The sequence below is a fragment of the Anabrus simplex genome, chromosome 7 (genome assembly GCF_040414725.1).
Source record: "Anabrus simplex isolate iqAnaSimp1 chromosome 7, ASM4041472v1, whole genome shotgun sequence".
NCBI classification, from domain to species: Eukaryota; Metazoa; Arthropoda; class Insecta; order Orthoptera; family Tettigoniidae; genus Anabrus; species Anabrus simplex.
Window position 1 is genome coordinate 142,271,895 of NC_090271.1, and position 23,792 is coordinate 142,295,686.

General features: G+C 39.0%; 1 protein-coding gene across 8 annotated transcripts in view; it reads left to right on the forward strand.

Annotated features, from left to right (window-relative positions):
- gek (serine/threonine-protein kinase gek) overlaps positions 1-23,792 on the forward strand; it is a 736,940-nt gene that overhangs the window by 478,258 nt on the left and 234,890 nt on the right. For 7 of the 8 annotated variants that reach the window (XM_067151353.2, XM_067151356.2, XM_067151352.2 and 4 more), the window contains one exon: positions 16,763-16,896. The exons of the other annotated variant lie outside the window; for it this stretch is intronic. In XM_067151353.2, the coding sequence (XP_067007454.2) occupies positions 16,763-16,896 (134 nt within the window). The remainder of the gene's footprint in view (positions 1-16,762; positions 16,897-23,792) is intronic. 8 annotated transcript variants of the gene reach the window in all.

Here is a 23,792-nt window from a genome sequence, read left to right on the forward strand (position 1 = left end):
AGGCCAGTTAGCCCTATGAAAGTGGAATGTTTGCCCTTAGAACAAGTTTTGCTCTCAGTTGCACCAGTTATAACTCTAGTCGAGGGGTATTTCTGTCTGAAAGCAAGGGGGCTGTTTTCAAGGGCATTTTCTCTATCAGGCCAAATGTTCAATTCTTTAAATTGGCAGTACATGAAATTGATATAAACATTAAATATTCTCCCAACAGTAGTTTTATGGATTCCGAAGTTAAGGCCTAGTTCTTTGTCAGATTTGTTGGTCCTTAGCTTCATAACTGTCAAGAAGAAACATAGTCTGGGTTCAAGAGGGAATATCTGTAAATTGTAGGCTATCTGTTTTCTTCCAGAACAGCAAACACCAAATTACAATGTTGGATGTCTACAAATCCTGTGTAAAGCAATATGGCATCAGGATTACGCATTGTTTGCTCAACAACCAAATTACTTGTAGTATTTTTTGAGTGCTGATGTCTTTGAAAATGAGAGCCAAAAAAATGTAACATTCACTTCTTCCGGTATATTCACAATTTCTTCCCGTACTTCAAAGGAGGTGATTTCTGCATATTCTGATATTGTAGGCTTATCGTGGTAATCCAGCAATTTTCTGGTGTATGGCCTCTTCCTTGTTTTTGTTCTGTTCGTGGTCCACAGAAAAAGCGATGGAACAGCGCCCAGTTTTAATCTTGCTCTCTCACCTTTAAATACAGACGCATAAATTCGGTGGTTGTTATCAAAATGCCTAATCAGTTTGTAGAGAAAATAGGAATTATTTCCCTTCGTAAATCGCACTTACCCAACGAAGTTTTCGTGAAGTCACCCGGTTGAAAATAATGGGAACACACACTAATATTTTCGGCCAGATTCTTCTCACCGAAATTTTTCCTTCTAATAGCATGTAACCAATTCTTCCTCATTTCTTTATTTTGTGGAAACTGGTGAAACGAAAATGAGCTTTCCCGGTTTTTTCAAAGAGGAACACTGCAATAGCTCGGCAGAGTCACGAAAATAACAATTTAAGCAACTTAAATTCGTGGATATTTAGCGGCATGAGTATACAGAAGACAAATGAAGAGCGCAGTGCGCTCTATCGATGCTAGTTCTATACATCCCTATTGCTTGAAGAAATAAGTCCATTGTCTTTTGGAAGCGAGATCTACTACTACTGTACTAAAATTAAATATATTTATCCAACTAGCCTAATTTAAACATTTTAAACTTTCGGACATACATAAAGGGCAAAAAATATGTACAGTGAAACCTCGTTAATGCCTTCCTCATTAAGACAATTTCTCACTTAGCATGTCGTAAATCTGAAGCCCCAATTCTGATCATATTAAGTCTATATAAAAATACCTCACTTATCTCGTCATGAATTTTCACGGTTACTGCTTAGTACGATCACATTTTTCCTGGCCCTGAAAATGTTCTTTGTCATTCTATGAAAGGAACACAATATCCATATTCCTGTTTGTTAGTGCTTATTCGTGTATTCAATAGTACATTTTCTTGTTTAATACGTCCACTTTCCTTGACCCCAGCAGAAATGTCTCAACAAGGTTTTACTGTAATTACATCAAAATCCAGACTATACTCATGGGATATCAGATCTGGTTGGTGAATGGCAGAAGTACAAGAATGTGAAAACTGAGGAGGGCAAAGACGATTGCAAGTGATGAGAGAATAAAGTAGATTAGAAAGTGCAAGACAGCCAAGGAGAAATAAAAATAAATGAGAAGAAACTACGCAGGGTTTTTGGATAAGAATATTTAGTTGTAGAGAGTAGAGGGGGAAAAGACACTGCGTACAGTAATTAGGCTTTGTATTTAACAGTTTCAAGATAAGAGGTATAGAATCAAAGCCTATGATGCTAATTGCATAGAGAGGATTATGGAGGTGCTTGGTTCATTCAAGGAAATTTATTAGAATGAGTGTTTTTGGCGTGGTTGCTCATGTCCACATTATTCCTAAAGCTGTATGTGCCTCCTGGAGGGGGTGCTAAATGAGCATTTGGCATTGATACTGGTTTTATGTAAAAATGTGTAATTCTTTTTAAAATACAGTATGTAATATTGCACATTATAGCTCTCTGCCTATTTTGAATGTACAGTGCACTGATCGATATCTCAGTCCTGTCAAAGCTATATCAGAATGTCAGAAGATAAATGGAACAATCCAAAATCTGCCATTAAAAATCAACAGTAATCTATAATGATAATGATTATGTCTACAGAATTTACACATCAAGCAAGGGAACAGAGGTAGAGAATGACTTATCTAGACGAGTAATAGTGCTGTAAAGTACAGATGTATTCCTTATAATCCCTTCTCAGGACCTGTTACGTTATAGTTATCACCCACTGGACCCACTTAAGAATATTCAAATTATGTAACATTTTTAATTAATTTATTGAAATGAGCACAAGTTGTGCCTAATATTTGGTAAACTTGTCCCCATCCCGAGGTGGTGCAGGCTCTTCTCAGGCACACCGCCAGTAGAGGTGAACTACATGTACCATTTCAACCACTTACCAGTCATTCTTATATTTCAGGCAGTACAGAAAATCGAACCTGGGCCTCCAAGGACAGCAGCTAATAGTGGTAACCGTTACGCTTTGGAGGTGGACATATAATGACTGGTGTTACCACACCGTGTACACTTTCACATTCCGATCACTTCAGCTTACAAGATAAAAATCTACTAGGGATTTTACTTGTTATTTTACATATAGGAACATGGTAATGGTTGCAGAGTTGTTCACACAGTTTCCATAGGCATTTGCCGTCAATGTCATGAAAATGCTTGTTTTTGCAGATTTGATGATGGTATGCATGTACTGCCAAAGAGTTCATAAGATGTCGAAGTTCTTGATTAGTGTTGGACCATGTTCTATTCATAATAGCCTCCATTGTGCAACCTTTTTAAAACCAGTATGTTTTTACGTACTCTGTACTGAATTGAAATAATTTGCTGGAGTGTGCATAGTAATAATAATAACTAGCTGAAACCCGTCAAAATGACAGTCAGTAGGGTAAATATTTAGTGAAGGATTTCCATTTATAAGGCATCCTTTGTACAATTTTTTTTGGCAGTATTGCAACTTTAATCCAACATACGCCACGGTTGAAAACGAGCTAGGTTAAATTGAAGCCGGCATGTTCCACTGTTTCCTCTTGAGCTATATTGACCATAATACAAAATGCTAAGCAAATTGGAAATTGGTGCCACTTAAAAGAAAATGGAAGTGTTTTATCTGATGGAGTAAAATAATCTCAAAGGATTATAGCTCTCTGCCTATTTTGAATGTACAGTGCACTGATCGACCGTTCGGAAGCAAAATGGTGGCCATTATTGTCCCCACTACTAATATAACACAAAGCCCTAAATTGAAGCACTTTTGTATTAAGCATAGGCATATAAACTGAGTGGCCAAAAGTCACGGTGAGACGCTGAATGTGATGTTAATAACGAGTTGCTCCTCCGCGAGCCCTCAAAATGGCAGCAATACGGCGAGGCATTGACTCTACAAGGTGTTGGAATTGCTCTGGAGGGATGTGGACCCACGCACCTTGTACTGTTATCCACAATTGGTCTTGTGTAGTTGGTTCAGGTTTCATGGAGCACACACCAGCATCGACAGCAACCCATAAATGCTCAATTGGTTTAAGATGGGGGGGATCTGAAGGGCCAGTGCGTGGTCGTAACTTCACTGGACTGTTCCTCCAACCACTTACATGCCACCACAGAGCAGTAACATGGCGCATTGTCCTTTTGAAACGTGACATCTCCATTGGAGTAATCTGGGGCCAGAAAGGGATGCAGATGGTCTGAGAGAATGCCCACATAACGTGCACCTGTCATTGCTTGCTGCAGCCAGACAATTGAGCCTAATTGTGACCATGAGAATGGCGCCGAGACCAGAACTGAGCCACTCCCCGTTTGGACACAATGTTGTTGACATGCAGGATCCATAGCTTCATGTGTCATGCGCCCATCAACTCGATGCAACTGGAACCGGGATGCATCGGACCACGCCATCTCTGTTCCATGGTCCATTGCCGATGTTCGTGGGCCCGTGCATCGCTGAACTCCGTGTCGAGGTGTTAGCAAGGTGACAGGAATTGGTCGTCGGCTGGTGAAGCCTATGCAGTGCAGTTGCCTCCTTATAGTCCTGCTAGAAATGGGTTCCTAACTCCCAACATTCAACTGGGTGGTGATCTGACTTACAGTAGCCCGTCGAGTGCCCAGTATTGTTCTGTGGAGGCAACGTGATGTCCGATCGTTAAACACTTGTGGTCTTCTCTATCAGCGGTTTACATGGGTGGTAACATTCTCTCTGTTATATTGAAGATCAACCCTTAACACTGTCGACTCGGAAACCCGGTGTTGCGTCTAATCTCCGCAGTGCTATGACCCGTACGTCGTGCACCAATGATCATCCAGCGTTCAAAGTCGGTTAACTCGCGACGCATTGCAATCTTCACGACACTGATGTCTGTGACAGACTGCTCAGCTAGCCGCAACGCTCATACACGGCACGTTTACTAATGGGACACCCTTTCGTGTGACTTTTGGCCACTCAGTGTATATGCATATTTTTCTTGTGCACACAGGACCATCGATGAAAAATGCATTCTTGATATTTGTGTTGTTTTGTTGGGGCACGTCAAGGATTTCATTAATATAATTGAAAGTTGCTCCTGGTTTGCTATGAGCACAATCACCTAAATCAGAATTGAAAATTGGCACATTAGCTGTTTGCTCATAGTAAAGGTACAAACCTTTGGGTTTCTGTGACAGTAAATTATGGCATAGAGGATCAACACGCTTTCCTAACTACCAGAGTAGAAGAAGTTCACAGGCTTAGAGGTAAAATTACGACATTGAGAAAAGGGCTACTACATTTCTCCAACTCATTTCAAGCTAGCAAATAAAGGGGGAGCTACAAATAGACAGTAACATTGCGTTGAATACCTTTTCTCGACTAAGCTACTCTGCAACACCACACAGACTAGAACAGCTGACCTGCAAGGCGTCCAAATTTGCACGCCTGCCTACCCCGTTCTACCTCCCGTGTCGTGCCTCTTCTTCAGCGCTCTCACAGTTCAGGCGGCCTTCGAGTACTGCTAAATGGATTGACCAGTCAGAATGCTACATTTTTCTTTTCTTTAATAATTTAAAAATATATGGCAAGAATATTTATGCTTTTAAAGATACTCTCAGTTTTCCCTCGCCTATCACAACACCACTTCGCAGTTAGCTCCACCCTACACAACATTCCCCCTGCTTCCCCCACTTACCCTACCTCTCCTTCCACTTCTCGTCGCCTATCGCAAGTTCCTCACACACACATAGAACTCAGTCAGTTGACCACACGGTGTAAGGGAGGACGCTAAATACAATACGACCGACTGTGAGGTAAAGCAATTTCATATATCCTTTTATACCTCACTAACATACTGTACATTCATACAAGATTTTCTTATTTAAAATATTTCCCTCCTTAATTTCTTCTTGTTTCAGACACATTTTAACAGTCTAACTCTAAAACTCAACTTCAACTACAGTTGTTTACAAGAGTTCCCTCCAACAACCATATTCTAAGAAAATCCTTTATATTACTAATTTTATCTTCAAGATCAACAAGTATACACATCTGCAGCATAAAGAAGACCCCTTATGCTGATTTTACTTCATTACTTGGATATTGACTTGTTGGAAATTTTAACCCAACATGAATGAACATTTTATTTCATCACCATAATCATTACATGTGATTTAATTTTCTTGCCATTTTTGTTATTCTTTTAGCTGAAGATTTTCCATAATCTGAATGAAACATGTTCTATCTATTTAGTATACACCTAGAGATTAAGCTAGATTATGTCATGTAAACAATAAAACTGTTATAAGAAATTAACAAGTATTGGAAGGTGAGAATCTCCTTATAACGTAACCTTAGTTAAAAAGAAGTGCAACGTTTTATGCATTCAAGAAAATCACAAGGATGAAAGGCAAAGATGTCTAAGGGTCGCAGGAATAATGGTAGCTGCAGAACAACCACATGCACGGTATCGAATTGCTAGTTTTGTTAAACCAGGTCTCAAGGCCAGCCCATCACATGGAAGAAAATAATGTTGAGATTATACTGTATTTGTGAAACTTTGCAACATCATGATCAGCTCTGTATATAAGCCACTTAATGAAGAGCTCTGTTTTGTACCACCTGAGAACTTCAGCAGTCATGAAAGATCCTGTTATAATTGGCAACTTCAACAGCCATAACCATGTTAGAGGTTATACCCAAGAGGATAAAAAAGGAGAAGCTGTTCTTTCATGGGCAGAAATACATGAACTGTCCCTCGTTCGTGACAATAAGCTCCCTGCCTCTTACAATATTGGTAAATGGCATAGAGGTTAACAATCCTGATCTTCTGCTTGTGAACAGTAGTATTGTTTTGCAATGCTTCAAAATAGTGGGCCAACCCATACCAAATACACAGCACAGGCCAATAATATGTCACTTCACCCCAACTATAAGACCATAAGAAGTTAGGTTCAAGCAGAATTTCAACTTCAGGAAGATTGATTTTGAAATTCTCTGCTATGGTGGATGAGATTGAGGCAGTTGTTGCGAACTCTAAGGAATATGAGCGTTTTGTCGATATTGTGCAAACCTGTTCTTGCACATCTATTTTGAGAGGCTGTAGGAAACACTATCTTCAAGGAATTACTATCAGGACAGCAGTCGAGTTGGAAGACTACTACAAGCTCTATATATATGACAAAGATCCTTTCCGTGAGCAAACTCTTCAGGCAATGCAAAGTGTCCTCTCTTCCTTCTCTCAGCCAAAGAGGGAGCGAAGGATGAAGTTGATGATTCAAGTTGACATGGGCAGGAGCAGCTAGAATAGCCCATCATCTCTTAATGAATGAAAAACTGCACCAACGCAGGGAAAAAATCACTAGTCAGACAACCAGCCAACGAGAGCAGTGACCTGTCTGAGCCCTACATGTTATCTGAACTGGAATTGGCCTTTAGTAAATGTAAGACTGGCAAAGCAGTTGGTCTGGATGACCTCCCATTTTAGTAAATTAAGACCTTTGGTCCAGCCACAAAACTATGGTTATTGGAGCTGATAAACAACTGCTTGAAATCATGTAAGATCCCAAGAATTTGGAGAAAAGCTAGGGTCGTAGTCATTCTAAAACCGGGTGAAGATTGAAATGATCCTGAAAGTTACAGGCCAGTCTCCCTTTTGTGCCATATTTACAAGGTCATGGAAAGACTTATCTTTCACAGACTGATGGACAAGATAGTCACTTCTGATTTCACAGCAAGATGGTTTCCAAAGGAAGAAGATTATAGGAACTGTGTTTGTAGACCTCTTGGCTGCCCCAAGGGAATATGCATGCATCATTGCTGTTCCACATTTACATCAATGATCAGCCGTTACCAAATGGAACAGAAAATTTTGTCTATGTCGATGATCAGGGACATGATTTTGAATTCATCGAACAGAAGCTTTCTGATGCTCTTGACACACTCACTGTCTGTTACAGAAAGAACCAACTAAAACCTAATCTGTCTAAGATGCAAACTTGTGCTTTCCAAGAATAGACAGGCTTTTCATACTTAAAGTCAGTTGGGAAGGCATTGAACTGGAACACTGCAATACCCCTAAAATCTCGGAGTTACTCTTGACTGTGCTTTGACATTCTGAAAGCACTGGTCAAACATTAAGCAGATAGTGGCTGCTAGAAATACCATTGTACAGAAATTGACTGAAACAGCTTGGGATGCACATCCAGATGTAATGAAATATCTGTCCTTGCACTGTGTTATTCTGCAGCTGAATACGCTTGCCCAGTATGGCGTAAGTCCTCTCATGTCAAAAGAGACATGCCGATTTCACTGGCTGCCTGCGTCCTACACCTCTGGAAAAGTTCCACTGTCTGCCGGTATAGCACTTCCCAACATCTGTCGAGAGATAGCTGCCAGGAGAGAGAAGAATATGCCAGTGGCATCTCAGGTACATCGAGGCAAACAAGATTTAAAAAGTGGCAGGCAAGGTGCCAGCATTTAAATGACTGGATGATGCCAAATAAACATTTCCTCCTGGTCACACAGCAGACTGGGTGACTTTGGAAGTCACTCAACAGAATGTGTTCAGGTGTCACGAGATGCTGGTGAAACCTGCAGAAGTGGCACTTCAGTGCAGATTCCAGTTTGTATGAATGCGAGGAAGGGCAGACCACAGAACACTTATTGCAATGCAGTGCATGCCCAGCCCATTGTACAGTGGAAGGCCTGTTCAAGGCAACACCAAATGCCCTTGAAGTGGCCAGCTTTTGGTCTTCTACAGTCTATTACTCCAACCATACAATATACTGTAGTTTGTGGTTTGTTTTTTTTTTCTAAGTTTTTAAATGTATATACAGTATGTATTATTCGCTCTTTAATATTTCTCACATCTGACATGATAAATAATTAAACCTCAAAAAGAGGAGTGGGGAAAATTGTGAAAATTTAAATTTGAATCTAAAATTCTATGGAATTTCACCACTTTTTCGGTATAGGCCTTTGGCAGTCACTGGCATACATATGTCCTCCTTCAGAGAAGCAAAGGTCCCTACACAGCCACACTCTGCTTGCTTTGGATTGTGAGATTCTTCCTCTATATAGCTTTTCTGTGGGGTCTAGAGCACATTTAACTGTAGCATTTCATGCAAAACTGATTAGTAATTGTTTCTTAATGCATTTGTCATTCACTTTCTGCATACTGGCATGATTTTGGTCCCTGAAATGATAAGGCTGTCCTCTTGGCAAACTGAAGCTGTTCTTTTTATTTATGCTGGTAGTTTCCATGTGATAACTACACAAAACTCGTGCTATAGCACGATAACCATTATTTTCTGCAAACACGATACCTTATTAAATTAACCCTTTGAGTGTCGGTTGAAATTGCTAAAAGTGCCAGACCCAGTTTCCTAAATATGCAGAGGTTTGGTGGATAAGTATTCATAATTTTTTAACTACTGAAGTTAGTCATATGAATCCTTTTTGGAAGGTGCTCAACGTTCCACTCTCCCATTTAGCATTAAAAAACTTTAAATATAATTAATGACGAGTAAGTGAAAAATCTTTAAATTTTTTTCTGATTTTTTTCCTTTAAGTTTGGGAGCTCAAAAATGGCACTTAATATGATGTTTCAGTCTTATACTCAAATTGAAAACACAGAAGAGTTAATAATTGACAGAAATGCAATGTTTCATCCATCTGACTGTGTTCTTTTAGAATCGGCAAATTAATTAGCAAAGTGCTACATTGTGTAGAAAAACAGTATGAAAATAAGACAACTTACTAACTACAAGAAGAGAATGAAACAGACCACAATATCACATTCCAACATTCACATTGCACAAAAAGTTTCAAAATTCACATTTATGCTCTGCGATGCAGGCTGAATGTAATCCTTTTTGGCAACGTGCACACACAGTAACAGTCCTTTTCTTGGTCTTGTCATTGGAGCAAACTTTACACAGCCTTGTTTGCCTGTTCGGAAGTTTATGACACCAAAAGACAATGAAGGGCTTGCATTTGTTGAACGAGAAGCATTTGCACAGTTACTTTCCCTCTGTACATCAAACCACGCATTTGCAAATTCCTCAATTACAGAATTGTTGAAAGATAATTGTGACATTCTCTTAACACCTACGGTATGATTATGTTTGTACAAAATGTAAGAATTTAGAAATATTCTTGCCATTTTATTGAAAGTTACTTTTTTCCAATATTTTAGAGTCCTTCTTTCATCCAGATAATTATACAGCATCTGATGAATCAATGCCCCCCATATACTTATTATAGTTCAACACAACGTCTGGTTGCATCGCTATCTGACGATTTCTTCTCAACAGAGTTTCAGAAATTGCAGCTGAGGAAGTGGCAGAAAGGAGGAGAACTTGATTTTTCTGTTTTTTCTTTTCTCTGAAGCCACAGAGAAGCAGAAAGGCCTTCCGAAAGAAACGAATGTCCCCAACATTGAATTTCTGTAGAATCTCAAGAGGTAGAGATTTTCTGTTTCGTCTGATTGTGCCAGTTATGTAGGTTCCAAGTGAGTATAAATTCTCAGCTAGCGGAATGGATGTGAAGAAATTATCACTGAAAACATGGTACCCTTTGTTCAAGTAGTTGCCTGTAGAGAAAATATTTTTTACAACAGTGAAAGCAAGGCCATCTTTTCTAATTTTTTCTTTGTCTTCTACACCCTTTGCACCACGGTATGGATAGAAACCAAGACAGTTACCCACAACAGAATCGCATACCATCCAGAATTTGATTCCGCAATGTTGGTGACGTTTATTTGGGATATATTGTAATAACTGGGTATGTGATTTAGTTCCAATCAAAGATTGATCGATACCAAGCTGCTGATGCAGAGTGTAAAAGTGTTGGAACCATGGTGTTAGCATGGAACCTTTTACTGACCAGAAGCTAAAGGTGGATGGTTTGCGAATTATAAACATGTTCAAAATACAGATCACAAATGCCTTCATCTGCAGCAATGTTACTGGTTTCCACAGGTTTGCTCTGGATTTCGGCATGGTCTACTATGGGCTGAAATTTTGCACAAGGATGATATGAAGGGTCACCAGGTGGAGAAAGTTTAGAATTATCCACCATGTGAAAAAAACTGGAGAATACGTTGAAATCTATTGCGAGAAAACATTTGTCAGAACCCTGGTGTTAGCATGGAACCTTTTACTGACCAGTAGCTAAAAATGGATGGTTTGCGAATTATGCCCTTGTTCAAAATACAGATCACAAATGCCTTCACCTCCGGCAATGTTACTGATTTCCACAGTGTTGCTCTGGATTTTGGGATTAGATTGGGATGGGAAATGAGAAACTGTTGAGCTTAGTGGTTTGTTTCTGTCACAAGAATATTGAAGAATGAAGTAGTAAAAATCAAGGGAAAATATGACGATGGCTTTGAATCTGGTGAGGGACAATGCTTAGGACCCTGTACTTCCATGAAAGACATTGTAAACTGAGGTGGATTATCCTCACCTACCTTTATTTCCTTCCAGTCATCAATGTTTTCGTCATCACTGTCACTGATATTATGAACATTTGCACCATTATCATTTTCCTAATATGATATTCCTGAGTCACTATCACGTTCACTATTATCAAACTCACTTTCATTTTCTTCAAAGTCTGAGAAAACTTCCCCTTCCTCTGAGGATTCACTTAAAACAGCGCTAATTTCTTGTTCTTCAAGCCGAGCACGTTTACTGCTGGACGCCGCCATGTTGTATGTCAGTCATTTGTCACACACTCCAAAGAAAATTTAATATTTCAAAGCAAAATAACTACAGACTCTTCCAAGTGGCCAAATGAGGAGGCTAAAGGACCCTGCTATTGAGAAAGCATTACTTTAGTGCCATCTAGCTATTACAGAAGGAACTTTGTCAAGTTAAACGAAGTGTTGATTATATCAACGCCGGCACTTTTCGCATAATTTCCAAGCGTTGATATAATCAATGTTGGCACTCAAGGAGTTAAACTGTGGATAAATTCCTGCCTTTCTTACAATTTGCTGACTACTATTCACTTTGTAAGAATATTTAACACAGAAACCGGTATATGTTCTTGACCAAGTGCACATCTCCCACATGGTTACTACAAGCATATAGCAGTGCATGCATAGACCAACACTATATTTAGCTTTAAAGGGGTCCTGTCCTCAAGGATCCTCAAATTTCTCAAAGTTAAGGGAGGTAAAATTACACAAGGGGGAAAAATTACACAGGACTTCATAGACGAGTGACATTGTCTCTGGCTTTTCTCCAAGGTGGCTACGATTCAGACCCCAATCGATGCTAATGGGATTTTATCTGGATGTGCTAGGAGTAAGTGATATTCGGGTAAGGGGAGATAAGGAGGAAGAGATAGGGGATTATAAAGTGTACTTGACGGGTGTTAGAAAGGGAAGGGCAGAGTCTGGGGTAGGGCTCTTTATCAGGAATACCATTGCACGCAACATAGTTTCTGTTAGGCACGTAAGTGAGCGAATGATGTGGGTAGATTTGTCAGTGGGAGGAATTAGGACAAGAATTGTGTCCGTGTATTCACCATGTGAGGGTGCAGATGAGGATGAAGTTGACAAGTTTTATGAAGTATTGAGTGACATCGTGGTCAGGGTCAACAGCAAGGATAGAATAGTGCTAATGGGCGATTTCAATGCGAGAGTTGGGAATAGAACTGAAGGATATGAAAGGGTGATTGGTAAATGTGGGGAAGATATGGAAGCTAATGGGAATGGGAAGCGTTTGCTGGACTTCTGTGCTAGTATGGGTTTAGCTGTTTCAAATACATTCTTCAAGCATAAGGCTATTCACCGCTACACATGGGAGGCTAGGGGTACCAGATCCATAATAGACTATATCTTAACAGACTTTGAATTCAGGAAATCTTTTAGGAATGTACGAGTTTTTCGGGGATTTTTCGATGATACAGACCAATATCTGATCTGTAGTGAACTAAGTATCTCTAGGCCTAGGGTAGAGAAATTGAAATCTGTCTGCAAACGAATAAGGGTAGAAAATCTCCAGGACGAGGAAATTAGACAGAAGTACATGGATATGATTAGTGAGAAGTTTCGAACAGTAGACAGTAAGCAGGTTCAGGATATAGAAAGTGAATGGGTGGCATACAGGGATGCTGTAGTAGAAATAGCAAGGGAATGCCTAGCAACAACTATGTGTAAAGATGGGAAAAGGCAAACATCTTGGTGGAATGATGAAGTGAGAGCAGCCTGTAAATGTAAAAAGAAGGCTTATCAGAAATGGCTCCAAACAAGGGCCAAGCAGACAGGGATTGGTACGTAGATGAAAGAAACAGTGCGAAACAAATAGTTGTTGAATCCAAAAAGAAGTCATGGGAAGATTTTGGTAATAACCTCGAAAGGCTAGGTCAAGCAGCAGGGGAAACCTTTCTGGACAGTAATAAAGAATCTTAGGAAGGGAGGGAAAAAGGAAATGAACAGTGTTTTGAGTAATTCAGGTGAACTCATAACAGATCCCAGGGAATCACTGGAGAGGTGGAGGGAATATTTTGAACATCTTCTCAATGTAAAAGGAAATCATCCTGGTGGTGTTACAAACAGTCAAGCTCATGGGGAGGAGGAAAATGATGTTGGTGAAATTATGCTTGAGGAAGTGGAAAGGATAGTAAATAAACTCCATTGTCATAAGGCAGCAGGAATAGATGAAATTAGACCTGAAATGATGAAGTATAGTGGGAAGGCAGGGATGAAATGGCTTCATAGAGTAGTAGAATTAGCATGGAGTGTTGGTAAGGTACCTTCAGATTGGGCAAAAGCAGTAATTGCACCTATCTATAAGCAAGGGAACAGGAAGGATTGCAACAACTATCGAGGTATCTCATTGATTAGTATACCAGGCAAAATATTCACTGGCATCTTGGAAGGGAGGGTGCGATCAGTCGTTGAGAGGAAGTTGGATGAAAAGCAGTGTGGTTTCAGACCACAGAGAGGCTGTCAGGATCAGATTTTCAGTATGCGCCAGGTAATTGAAAAATGCTACGAGAGGAATAGGCAGTTGTGTTTATGTTTCGTAGATCTAGAGAAAGCATATGACAGGGTACCGAGGCAAAAGATGTTCACTATACTGGGGGACTATGGAATTAAAGGTAGATTATTAAAATCAATCAAAGGCATTTATGTTGACAATTGGGCTTCAGTGAGAATTGATGGTAGAATGAGTTCTTGGTTCAGGGTACTTACAGGGGTTAGACAAGGCTGTAATCTTTCACCTTTGCTGTTTGTAGTTTACATGGATCATATGCTGAAAGGTATAAAATGGCAGGGAGGCATTCAGTTAGGTGGAAATGTAGTAAGCAGCCTGGCCTATGCTGACGACTTGGTCTTAATGGCAGACTGTGCCAAAAGCCTGCAGTCTAACATCTTGGAACTTGAAAATAGGTGCAATGAGTATGGTATGAAAATTAGCCTCTCGAAGACTAAATTGATGTCAGTAGGTAAGAAATCCAACAGAATTGAATGTCAGATTGGTGATATAAAGCTAGAACAGGTCGATAATTTCAAGTATTTAGGTTGTGTGTTTTCCCAGGATGGTAATATAGTAAGTGAGATTGAATCAAGGTGTAGTAAAGCTAATGCAGTGAGCTTGCAGTTGCGATCAGCAGTATTCTGTAAGAAGGAAGTCAGCTCCCAGACGAAACTATCTTTACATCGGTCTGTTTTCAGACCAACTTTGCTTTATGGGAGCGAAAGCTGGGTGGACTCAGGATATCTTATTCATAAGTTAGAAGTAACAGACATGAAAGTAGCAAGAATGATTGCTGGTACAAACAGGTGGGAACAATGGCAGGAGGGAACTTGGAATGAGGAGATAAAGGCTAATTTAGGAATGAACTCGATGGATGAAGCTGTACGCAAAAACCGGCTTCGGTGGTGGGGTCATGTGAGGCGAATGGAGGAGGATAGGTTACCTAGGAGAATAATGGACTCTGTTATGGAGGGTAAGAGAAGTAGAGGGAGACCAAGACGACGATGGTTAGACTCTGTTTCTAACGATTTAAAGATAAGAGGTATAGAACTAAATGAGGCCACAACACTAGTTGCAAATCGAGGATTGTGGCGACGTTTAGTAAATTCTCAGAGGCTTGCAGACTGAATGCTGAAAGGCATAACAGTCTATAATGATAATGTATGTATGTATGTATGTATGAAAAATATTTGTTAATGATGGGTCCCTGACCCCGTTTAGAGCAAGTTTATGTTGCATATAGATGCATATTTCAATCATTTTTATAGTTTTGGTCATGTTTTGCTCATGTTAGTGATATAAGGTGATATTTGTGTATATTTTGAGCATTTTTGTTTAAATTGTGGTGTTGTTTTTAACAAGGTACATGTTATCTGTTTGAAACTCAGGATTTCAAAATACTGTAGTAGATGTATTTTTCTTTCTTTTTCCAAAACAAATAGGTAGCAGGTAGCAGAGATGGTGTACGAACGTACATCAACAGATACCAAAAATCATGCTAATACTCTGGTTTTTGGTGTTTTTAGAAGGAAAACAGATATTGAACTGCATCTCAGGGCTATGATACTGAATAAATGTTTTATCGCTCATCACTTTTTTGACGTGTTTAATGTTAGTAATACTGTACTCTAATACTTGCTGCCTATCCCTAAAATGCTTAAGTCATATTTTACCTTATTTTAGGCCATATTTAGCTAGTTTTTAGGGCATATTTGTTTGCATATTTTTTACTTCTGTAGGTCAGAAATTTCCAAAATCAGAATGAATACAATATCAATAATCGTGTAAAACCACAAATTTGCTTTTCACTCTAGCATCTCAGCTGAATACATATTTCTTGGAGTAGTGTGTGGGTGACGAACAGTGGTATAGTTTACCTTTATCTTGTCATGTGTTTCTCCCTGTATTGTTTATTGAGCCCCAGTGGCTCCATGTAGAAATTTAAAAGTGATAGTCGCTTATAAAATCCATGCTTTTATAGATACCCTTCCATTTCTACTATGTTGACTTTCCAGAAGAGTTATACATCTAGACTAAGCTGTAACGTCTTTATAAAATAAATCTTCCTACCAGTGGTTGCTAATTTACAAAGTATGATCATAAACTACACAGTATGAAAAACATTTCAATCTTTTAATTATAATGGTAATTCCTCACTAAGTGGTTTCGCATTAATGCTTACTCACATTCATAACTTTGTTTAATACCAATTTCAGCATTGTTAAAACAAACTGCTTTACCATGCTAAATGTTAGGAGTATGCTAACCTCATCATCCCTTTTGGAAAATAATGGGCTAGTAGTAATTCATAAGCTTCAGTTTGGTATAGATAGACAACACTGCAATGCATTGATAGGTTGCTGTTCCTGATAGTACTTCCAAGTACAGCTCCAGATAGACCACTAACATTCACTTGATTCTTCATCTCTCATTATGAGGTTGCCACTTCAAATACATGTTATAACATGAACTTGATATGCTCTTGTTTTTTATATAGCTAAGGTTGTATATATATATATCACTATACCAAGTTAGGTGCTAGAATAATTAAGTCGTGATTTTTATATGTACTTGAATATTTGAAGTTAACTCACTTCTATATTAGTGGTAAGTTTTAATGTAGGATTGAGTGGTATTGTGTTTCGCATGATTATTCCAGCATTGGGCTCGTTGGCCAGGAGGCTTGTGCTCATTGGTGCACGTATAATGGATGGAATAATCAACTTTGTAAAGTTTGGTTAAAGGCATCATATAAGTTTCTGCTGTGTTCAAGGCAAGTATTTCTGGTCGCTGGAGCTTCGTGTAAATTGCATGTAGTGTGCAGTAAAATATTTGAGTTATGGTTGTATTTGATCTAACCTTACTGTTGGTATTAGCTTTATGAAAATATATTTTATATTATCACCTGACAGAGGTTAAGTGTTATAACGAAGCTCTGGCCTGATCAAGTATTTTTAAATGTCCTGAACTAAAACAAGAAAAACTAAAGTTCTTCTGTAGTTCATTGTAGTTTGTATTTTTTTTATCTTTCCACAGTGAATGCCATGGTGTATATGGATATTTCATGGAGAAATTTCAAACATAACCTAATATTTTTACTGTTTTCTTCTTTGATAATTTTGTTTTAATTCTAGTTTGATTTTGTTCCTCTCTCTTGCTCCTTTAGACAAAATGCCCCTATTTATTGGTGTTACAAGCTGTCTCTGGGGCTTGCTTCTACTCCTAATGAAAATCTATTTCTGACCCTGCGACCGACTTACCGGAGTGGGCACGGTGTTCCAATCACCACCTCACCGTTTGGTAATGTACTGGTTGCTGCTGTGCCTCTGCTGCTACATTAGTCTGTTTGTGGCTGCCCTTTGTCCTCCCTCCAAATACCCACCCACTCAATTGAGAGTGATAATGAAATCCTCATCTCAAGACAGTGTTCTCTGAAATAAGTAAGAGATCGCAGTTCTGCCATGTGTGTGTGTTTTACTTTCTGTTCTGGTGTTTTTTTATAACTATCATGAGTAAGTTCACTCAGTGGGTTTATTTTAAGTTTTTGTTTAATTGTTCAAAATATTTCTCTTATTTTCCATTGAGCATTGAATTTTTATTTTTAGATGTATTGTTAGAAAATTATAATTGGGAACAGTATTTTAAATTAATTAAACTAGAAGATTCAAAGTGCAAAGCATATGATAAGCACATTGGATAGCTGTTGGCTTTCAATCAGGATGTCTAAGACTCAAATCCCAGTTGATCCTGGGTTAGAATTTTCTACTGAAAAAATTGCTTGGCATCAGGAAGGGCATGCAGTCTTAAACACCTGACCAAAACCCAAAATGTGGCAGGGCGACTCCATCAACCCAAGAAATACTGTACTTATGATTAGCTGAAGAAAGTTTTGAAATATTTTTTAATCAAGTACACAAGGTGGTTGTTACTGAATGCATATCATTTTAAGGACATGTTCCTTGTTGAATTCTACATTGATTTAACCCAGCATATCTTAGTGTGTTACAAATTCTAATAGTTCATGAATTAATCATCACTAATCAATTTACTCTTTTCTGAACGTCATGACCCCACTTGGTTTGTCTTTTCTCATCACACCTCTGCTGTAGCGTTGCCTTCCCGGATGATCCTCGGCTATCCCCAGGGCACATCAGAAAGATAAAAGGGGATAGTCTTCACTTGTCCCATCCATCCTTCCGCATGTGTCTACTGCCCGCAACCTTTCCTTCCAGGATCAACTTCTGTGGATTTTCTCCGTGTCATCTCGCAGTGTGTTCAAAGAACTGAAGTATTCTTTCATTGATACAAGAAGAACAGTATTTCAAAATCTCCAGCTCCTGAAGTAAGGATGCATTGGTTCTTCTTGCAGTCCAAGGCACATATCATTGTATGGCCTAAATTTGTGAACTTCAAGTGATGTTTTCTGTAATAAGTAATGTTAGAATAGTACAACACATTTGTACTTTATCAGAAAATTAATCATTTCAAAAGATACAAATTGGAACACAGTTTCAGGTCTACATAAGTTTGCAATAACTTCCTATAACAACACTAAATGAGAAAATAGAAATCAGTGGTTAGTGTAGGTTTGGCTCTGTACACATGTGAGCTCTATGCAGAAGTAAATGTATGGTGGCTTGATGCCAGACATGTTCTGTAGCAATGGCAATTCCACAATAATTGTGCCTCAGTCTGCAGGTGATATTGTTCAAGTCACTCCACAAGTAATAAATAGTAAAAGGTTGCATCGTTAAGATCAGTCACAACGTATTCAGAACTTCGGATTGTGCTGGTATCAGTCACATAACTGGTACAGAGAGCTGGTGCAGCATAATGTTTCTAGTACTTTCCCGTCATACTGAAGGGTCCTCTTCAAGCAAGAGTGGTTCCCAGTGGGAGGGCTGGTAGAATTCATGCACGGTATCCTCTCTGTGTCGTAAACGGCAATTAAAGGGCTCTGAATATTGGAGCATGTATTGGCGACCACATTTCCCCTAGCTGAGTCTGGCAGTGTTTCCACTTACTTGTGCCAGGCTCCTGGCTTCTGTCTTTCCTATCTGACCTCCCTTGGTCAACTGTTGTTTTTTTCCAACCCCGGCAGTGTTAGGTTTCCGAGACCTAGAGAGTCTTTCATTTTCCTGCCCTTCATGGACGTAGTCTTTCTATGAGCGATACCTTCATTTTTGGAAGTGTTGGATCACTTCCATTTTTTTCCTTAAAACAATAATCAGCAACACCTCAAGCAAGAGTGGTTACTCATTCCTCACAAATAATTCGTACCATGGTCCCATTGGATTTCTTAACAAAGGAATTTGGATAATGCACCCTTTTTGTCAACAGTATGTTTGACACTGTTGTTGTGAAATTTGTGGTTAGTCCCCTAGCTAAGATTTGCTGTTGTTGTATCTTATGGCTAGCCCGGATTTCAATCAATCAGCTTTCTTGCATTTCAGTATAGTTGAGTGAGATTTCCTGAAGTTCTGGTTGTCACATCAAGTTTGTTGCAATGTAGCAGGTGTTCCTTATCCATTTTGCTTCCAGGGTCATGGCTAGGGCTCGGATGTTTAAGACCTAAAAATAGCCCAAATAAGCAAGCAAATATCACCTCAAAAACGAGGAAATATGACCTCAAAGGTGATGAAATATGACGTAAAAATGACAAAATATGGCGCAAAAATGATTAATCAAAATATGAGCATTTTAAAATAAATTATAAATCGGAACGGTAATTCCTCTGATACATATTTGTTAATCTTTATTCTTACATTAATATTAGTTTTCTGAATATATATGTGCAGCAATTATTCAGTCTATTATCCTTGATTCACTTATCAAACTTTTGTGAACTAAGTTTGCTAAGTTTATCTGATCACACAACATTGTAAAAGTCCATGTTTGCACTCTGCATTGGTGGTTTGAAATACGTGAAAACTAGAAATCAATCTATTTAAAAAAAATATTTTTGAACGTTTAAGCCCAGATTTCATTAACATTATTCAAATGCGCTACAGTTTAAACTGAGCACGAAGAAGATGTCTTTCAGTACATTATGGTAGGGCGTCAGAGCCTATAGTGCAAACTCGCATACCTTTTTCATTTTCTCCGCGGGTGGAATTGAAGTGTATGACAAGATTCATCTTCAAAGCATCAGGTGCGAAAGACCTTTCATTATCACTTAACACATTCTTGTAAGAGGAGAAGCTCCTTTCTACATCACAAGACGTTATTGGTGCATATTTAAATAATGTTAATTCACTGCTGTCGAGTATGCACTCATCTTGAAGTGTACTGGTGCCTTCCCTTTTATGAACATCATTTATCTTGCACACGCGGTGAAAACCGTCATTTCGATTAAGCACGTTTTGAAGTTTCCGTTTTACACTGTCACCTACTATTCCATGTGATTGTTGTACTGAAAGTTCAACACTTCTCACATTGTCAATACAATACTTGGATGAATTTCTAAGGCAGCAGATTTTAAACGAGTAATTGCACTTGATATAATTCCAAATTTTGACTTAATATATGCCAAACTATCTGACAAACTGTTGGAAAACAATTCCTGTTCAATCTTGATAGAAGAGGCATCATCTTTGTTGACGGCGTTAACAATGTGTTTGATAGTGGAGTAGTTTACAAAATAATACGCGGCAGCATCGAGCCGCGTCCCCCACCTAGTAAGAACTGGCTATGGAGGGAGTGCGTCGAAGGAACTAACTCCTTGAAAGTCGCAACCCGCAGTGGTGATTTCAAAAAAAAAATTAACGTTAGATATTAATTTGTCGACTTCAGGAAAATGTCCACGAATTTCTTCTGCCACCCTATGCAGAGAATGCCCAAGGCAAGTGACGTGAATCATTCTTGGATAAACAGCTTGAGGCCTTCAGCAGCTTTCACCATGTACGGAGCAGCATCGGTAACAAAGATAAGAACGTTTTCCCGCTTAATTTCATCCTTCCACAAAAATTTTCGTGCATTATCAAGAAGAATTGCAATCGTTGAATGATTTGCTCTCTCTAAAACTTCTGAGGTTAGTAGAAAAATATCCCCAGGGCGATCAACACGGAGTGTTCCAATAATTACATTCCCTATATATCTACTTGCAGTGTCCGTCATCTCATCAATAGATACCCAAATCTTATTGTCTGCTACACTCTGTCGTATTCGATTTAGAGTATCTTCATAGTAACGCGATAAATAGTTTTTTGCAGTGTTGATTCTGTAGAAACAGATTTTTTAGTGTATTTCTCCAGAAAATTCTTAAAATGGGTATTGTTCACCTTGTTTAGAGGAATGTTTGCAAACACCACCATCTCACAAAGTTCCTTTGAAAAATCCGAACATCTGTCCATCATTGAAGATGTAACAGCCTTATCGAATATCAACTCTGCCTCTTCTTATCAACATGTCGTTTGACATTGTTGCTGTGTTTCGCCATGTTACAATGTTGTTGCACATTAAAAACGTTTTTCAGCCACGGCTTCACTTCACACAACTTGCAAAATAGAACTAAACTGTCTGTACAGAAATATTCTTCTCCAAATTCCTTAACAAAGCTTCGTAACTTAACACTAGTAGAAGACTTTACCTTAGGCATACTGGAATGTGTGCTGGAATACGATTTACTGTAAACTAACGCTTGTATAAATGATAGGAGGTTGAGGTTCTAATATCTGAACAAAGACAAGTGAGCGATTACCAGAAGTAATTAGCTCACTGCTGGGACGGGATTTTCCAGGTTATTTCTGTCTCTACCTGGGAGACCAGGTTGCTGAGTACAGCGGGTTGGTTATTCGACTATTCGACTTGTATCAACAGCGTGATACCGAGAAGCAGTTTTGTGAATACTAGTTCGCATTCAGTAAGTTGAAGATGATTTCGCACACCTAGAGCTGTCGTCAAACCGCCGATATATGACCGAATATGTCGTTTCTACTAAAATAGCTCAAAATATGACCTTATGGCAAAAAAATAGTCAAAATATGCATTTATATGACAAATTAAAATCACCTAATTGTGACGATAATCGCCTGGTTTGCACCGAAATCCAATCAGACAAGAAAATAGAGACAAAGAAATAAATGACTTCCTAAACATCCGAGCCCTAGTCATGGCAAAGTGTGCATTTTTGGGATCTTAGGATGTTGATTAGTTTCAGATGAGCTGCAAGACAGTTGTGGCCATTGTTAAGTCTGAAGAAGGCTACAGCTTCTCTTCTTGGTTTTATTTTATAATGATCCCATTTAGCATCAATATCCTTCCATAATTTGGTTTCTGCTGTTTTCTTTGCCATTTCTTCATGCCTGTTTTGAATAGTATTTTTCAGAATATATTTTGCTGGCATAAAATCAGTCTGACTGCAAGTTGTTGTAGTGTGGTACCTGTTTTGGCTAATCTGTCTGCCTCTTCATTACCTGTTATTCCAAAATGAGAAGGAATCCACTGGAATGAAATCGGTTTGTGGAGTCTTTGGAGGGTTTTTATCATACATAGAATTTCTTTCAGATCTTTATTTTGAGACTTATTATTTGATGAGACGGCTTGGATGGCTGCTTTTAAATCTGTAAGGATAACAAATTTTTGGTAATCATGGTTTCTGCCTAATTACTGTTGTAGTGCATGGGAAATTGCTTTTATCTCTGCATTAAAATTTGTTTTTTGTCCAGCTCTGTGGCTAAATGGTTAGCATGCTGGCCTTTGGTCACAGGGGTCCTGGGTTCGATTCCCGGCAGGATCGGGAATTTTAACCATCATTGGTTAATTTATGTGGCACAGGGGCTGGGTGTATGTGTCGTATTCATCTTCATTTCATCCTCATCATGACAAGCAGGTCGCCTACGGGTGTCAAATCGAAAGACCACCTGGCGAGCCGAACGTTTCCTCGGACACTCCCGGCACTAAAAGCCATACGCCATATCATTTCAGTTTGTTTTGTGTTGGCCCACTGGGAAGTGGAATAAGAGGAGAGGTGAATGTATTCCTGCCCCAGTTCTCCTTGTCCTGCGAGCCATCTGTATATACTTATAGCCATTGATTAGATGAATATCTTCTTTTATTGTACAGAGGGCTAGCTGTTTTAGATCATATGGTGAATATTCTTTCTTGCAGGCCTCTTCTAGCAAAGTAGTATCTGCAGTTACTTGCATATATTCAATGGGGTTGACTGGCATACAGAGTGGTTCAAAGTTTTATTTGCAGAATGCTCTTATTAATATATTCTTTGGCAAGACTCAAAGGATCTTTTTGGGTTTTAAGATTGGGGCTAGTAACTGGATTTTTGGCCCAGGTCATGTGGCATAGTCTTTGTAAGCTGAGATACGCGTTGGCTATTGGTTGTTTCATCTCTTCTTCTATTGTCCAGCTCCATGCCTAAATGATTAGTGTGCTGGCCTTTGGTTACAGGGGTCCTGGGTTCGATTTCCGACAGGGTCAGGAATTTTAACCATCGTTGGTTTATTTCGCTGGCACGGGGGCTGGGTGTATGTGTCGTCTTCATCATAATTTCATCTTCATCACAGTGGGCAGGTTGCCTACGGGCGTCAAATCAAAAGACCTGCACCTGGCGAGCTGAACTTGTCCTCGGACACTCACGGCACTAAAAGCCATACGTCATTTCATTTTCATTCTTCTTCTATTGGTTAGTTGTGGGTATACAACTGCAAGGCGGTTACAGGCTTTTTTTTTTTTTTTTTTTTTTTTTTTTTTTTTTTTTTTTTTTTGCCTGTTATGATCCGTAGGGCATTATTCTGACACCTCTCAAGGCAATCAATGTTTGATTGGGGTGCTGTAATAAGTACTTCACTGCCGTATTTTATAATAGGTTTGATGTAAGTGTTGTAGGTTCTGTTGGGTGTGTGTTGAGTGCTCCCCCAAGTAGCTCCTGCTAGTCTCTTCAGCAGTTTAAGTTTGGCTTTTCTTCCATTTATTTGTTTGAGGCTCTTTGCCTTCATCCTTCTTACCTAACCTCCCTTGTTCCTTTCAGACCTTGTTGGCATTAGGTTTGCTAGGCCTAGGAAGTCTTTCATTCTTCAGTTTTTCCTTCTGATAAGTGTTAATAAAAGATTGTTGGCCAGTTGTCCTTCCTCTTAAAACAACCACTACCAACATGGTTACAAAATTAATGGCTACTACATAAACAATATTAATTTCCAAAAGCACAGTAATAATCATGGCTAGAATAGTTCCCTCTGATAAAG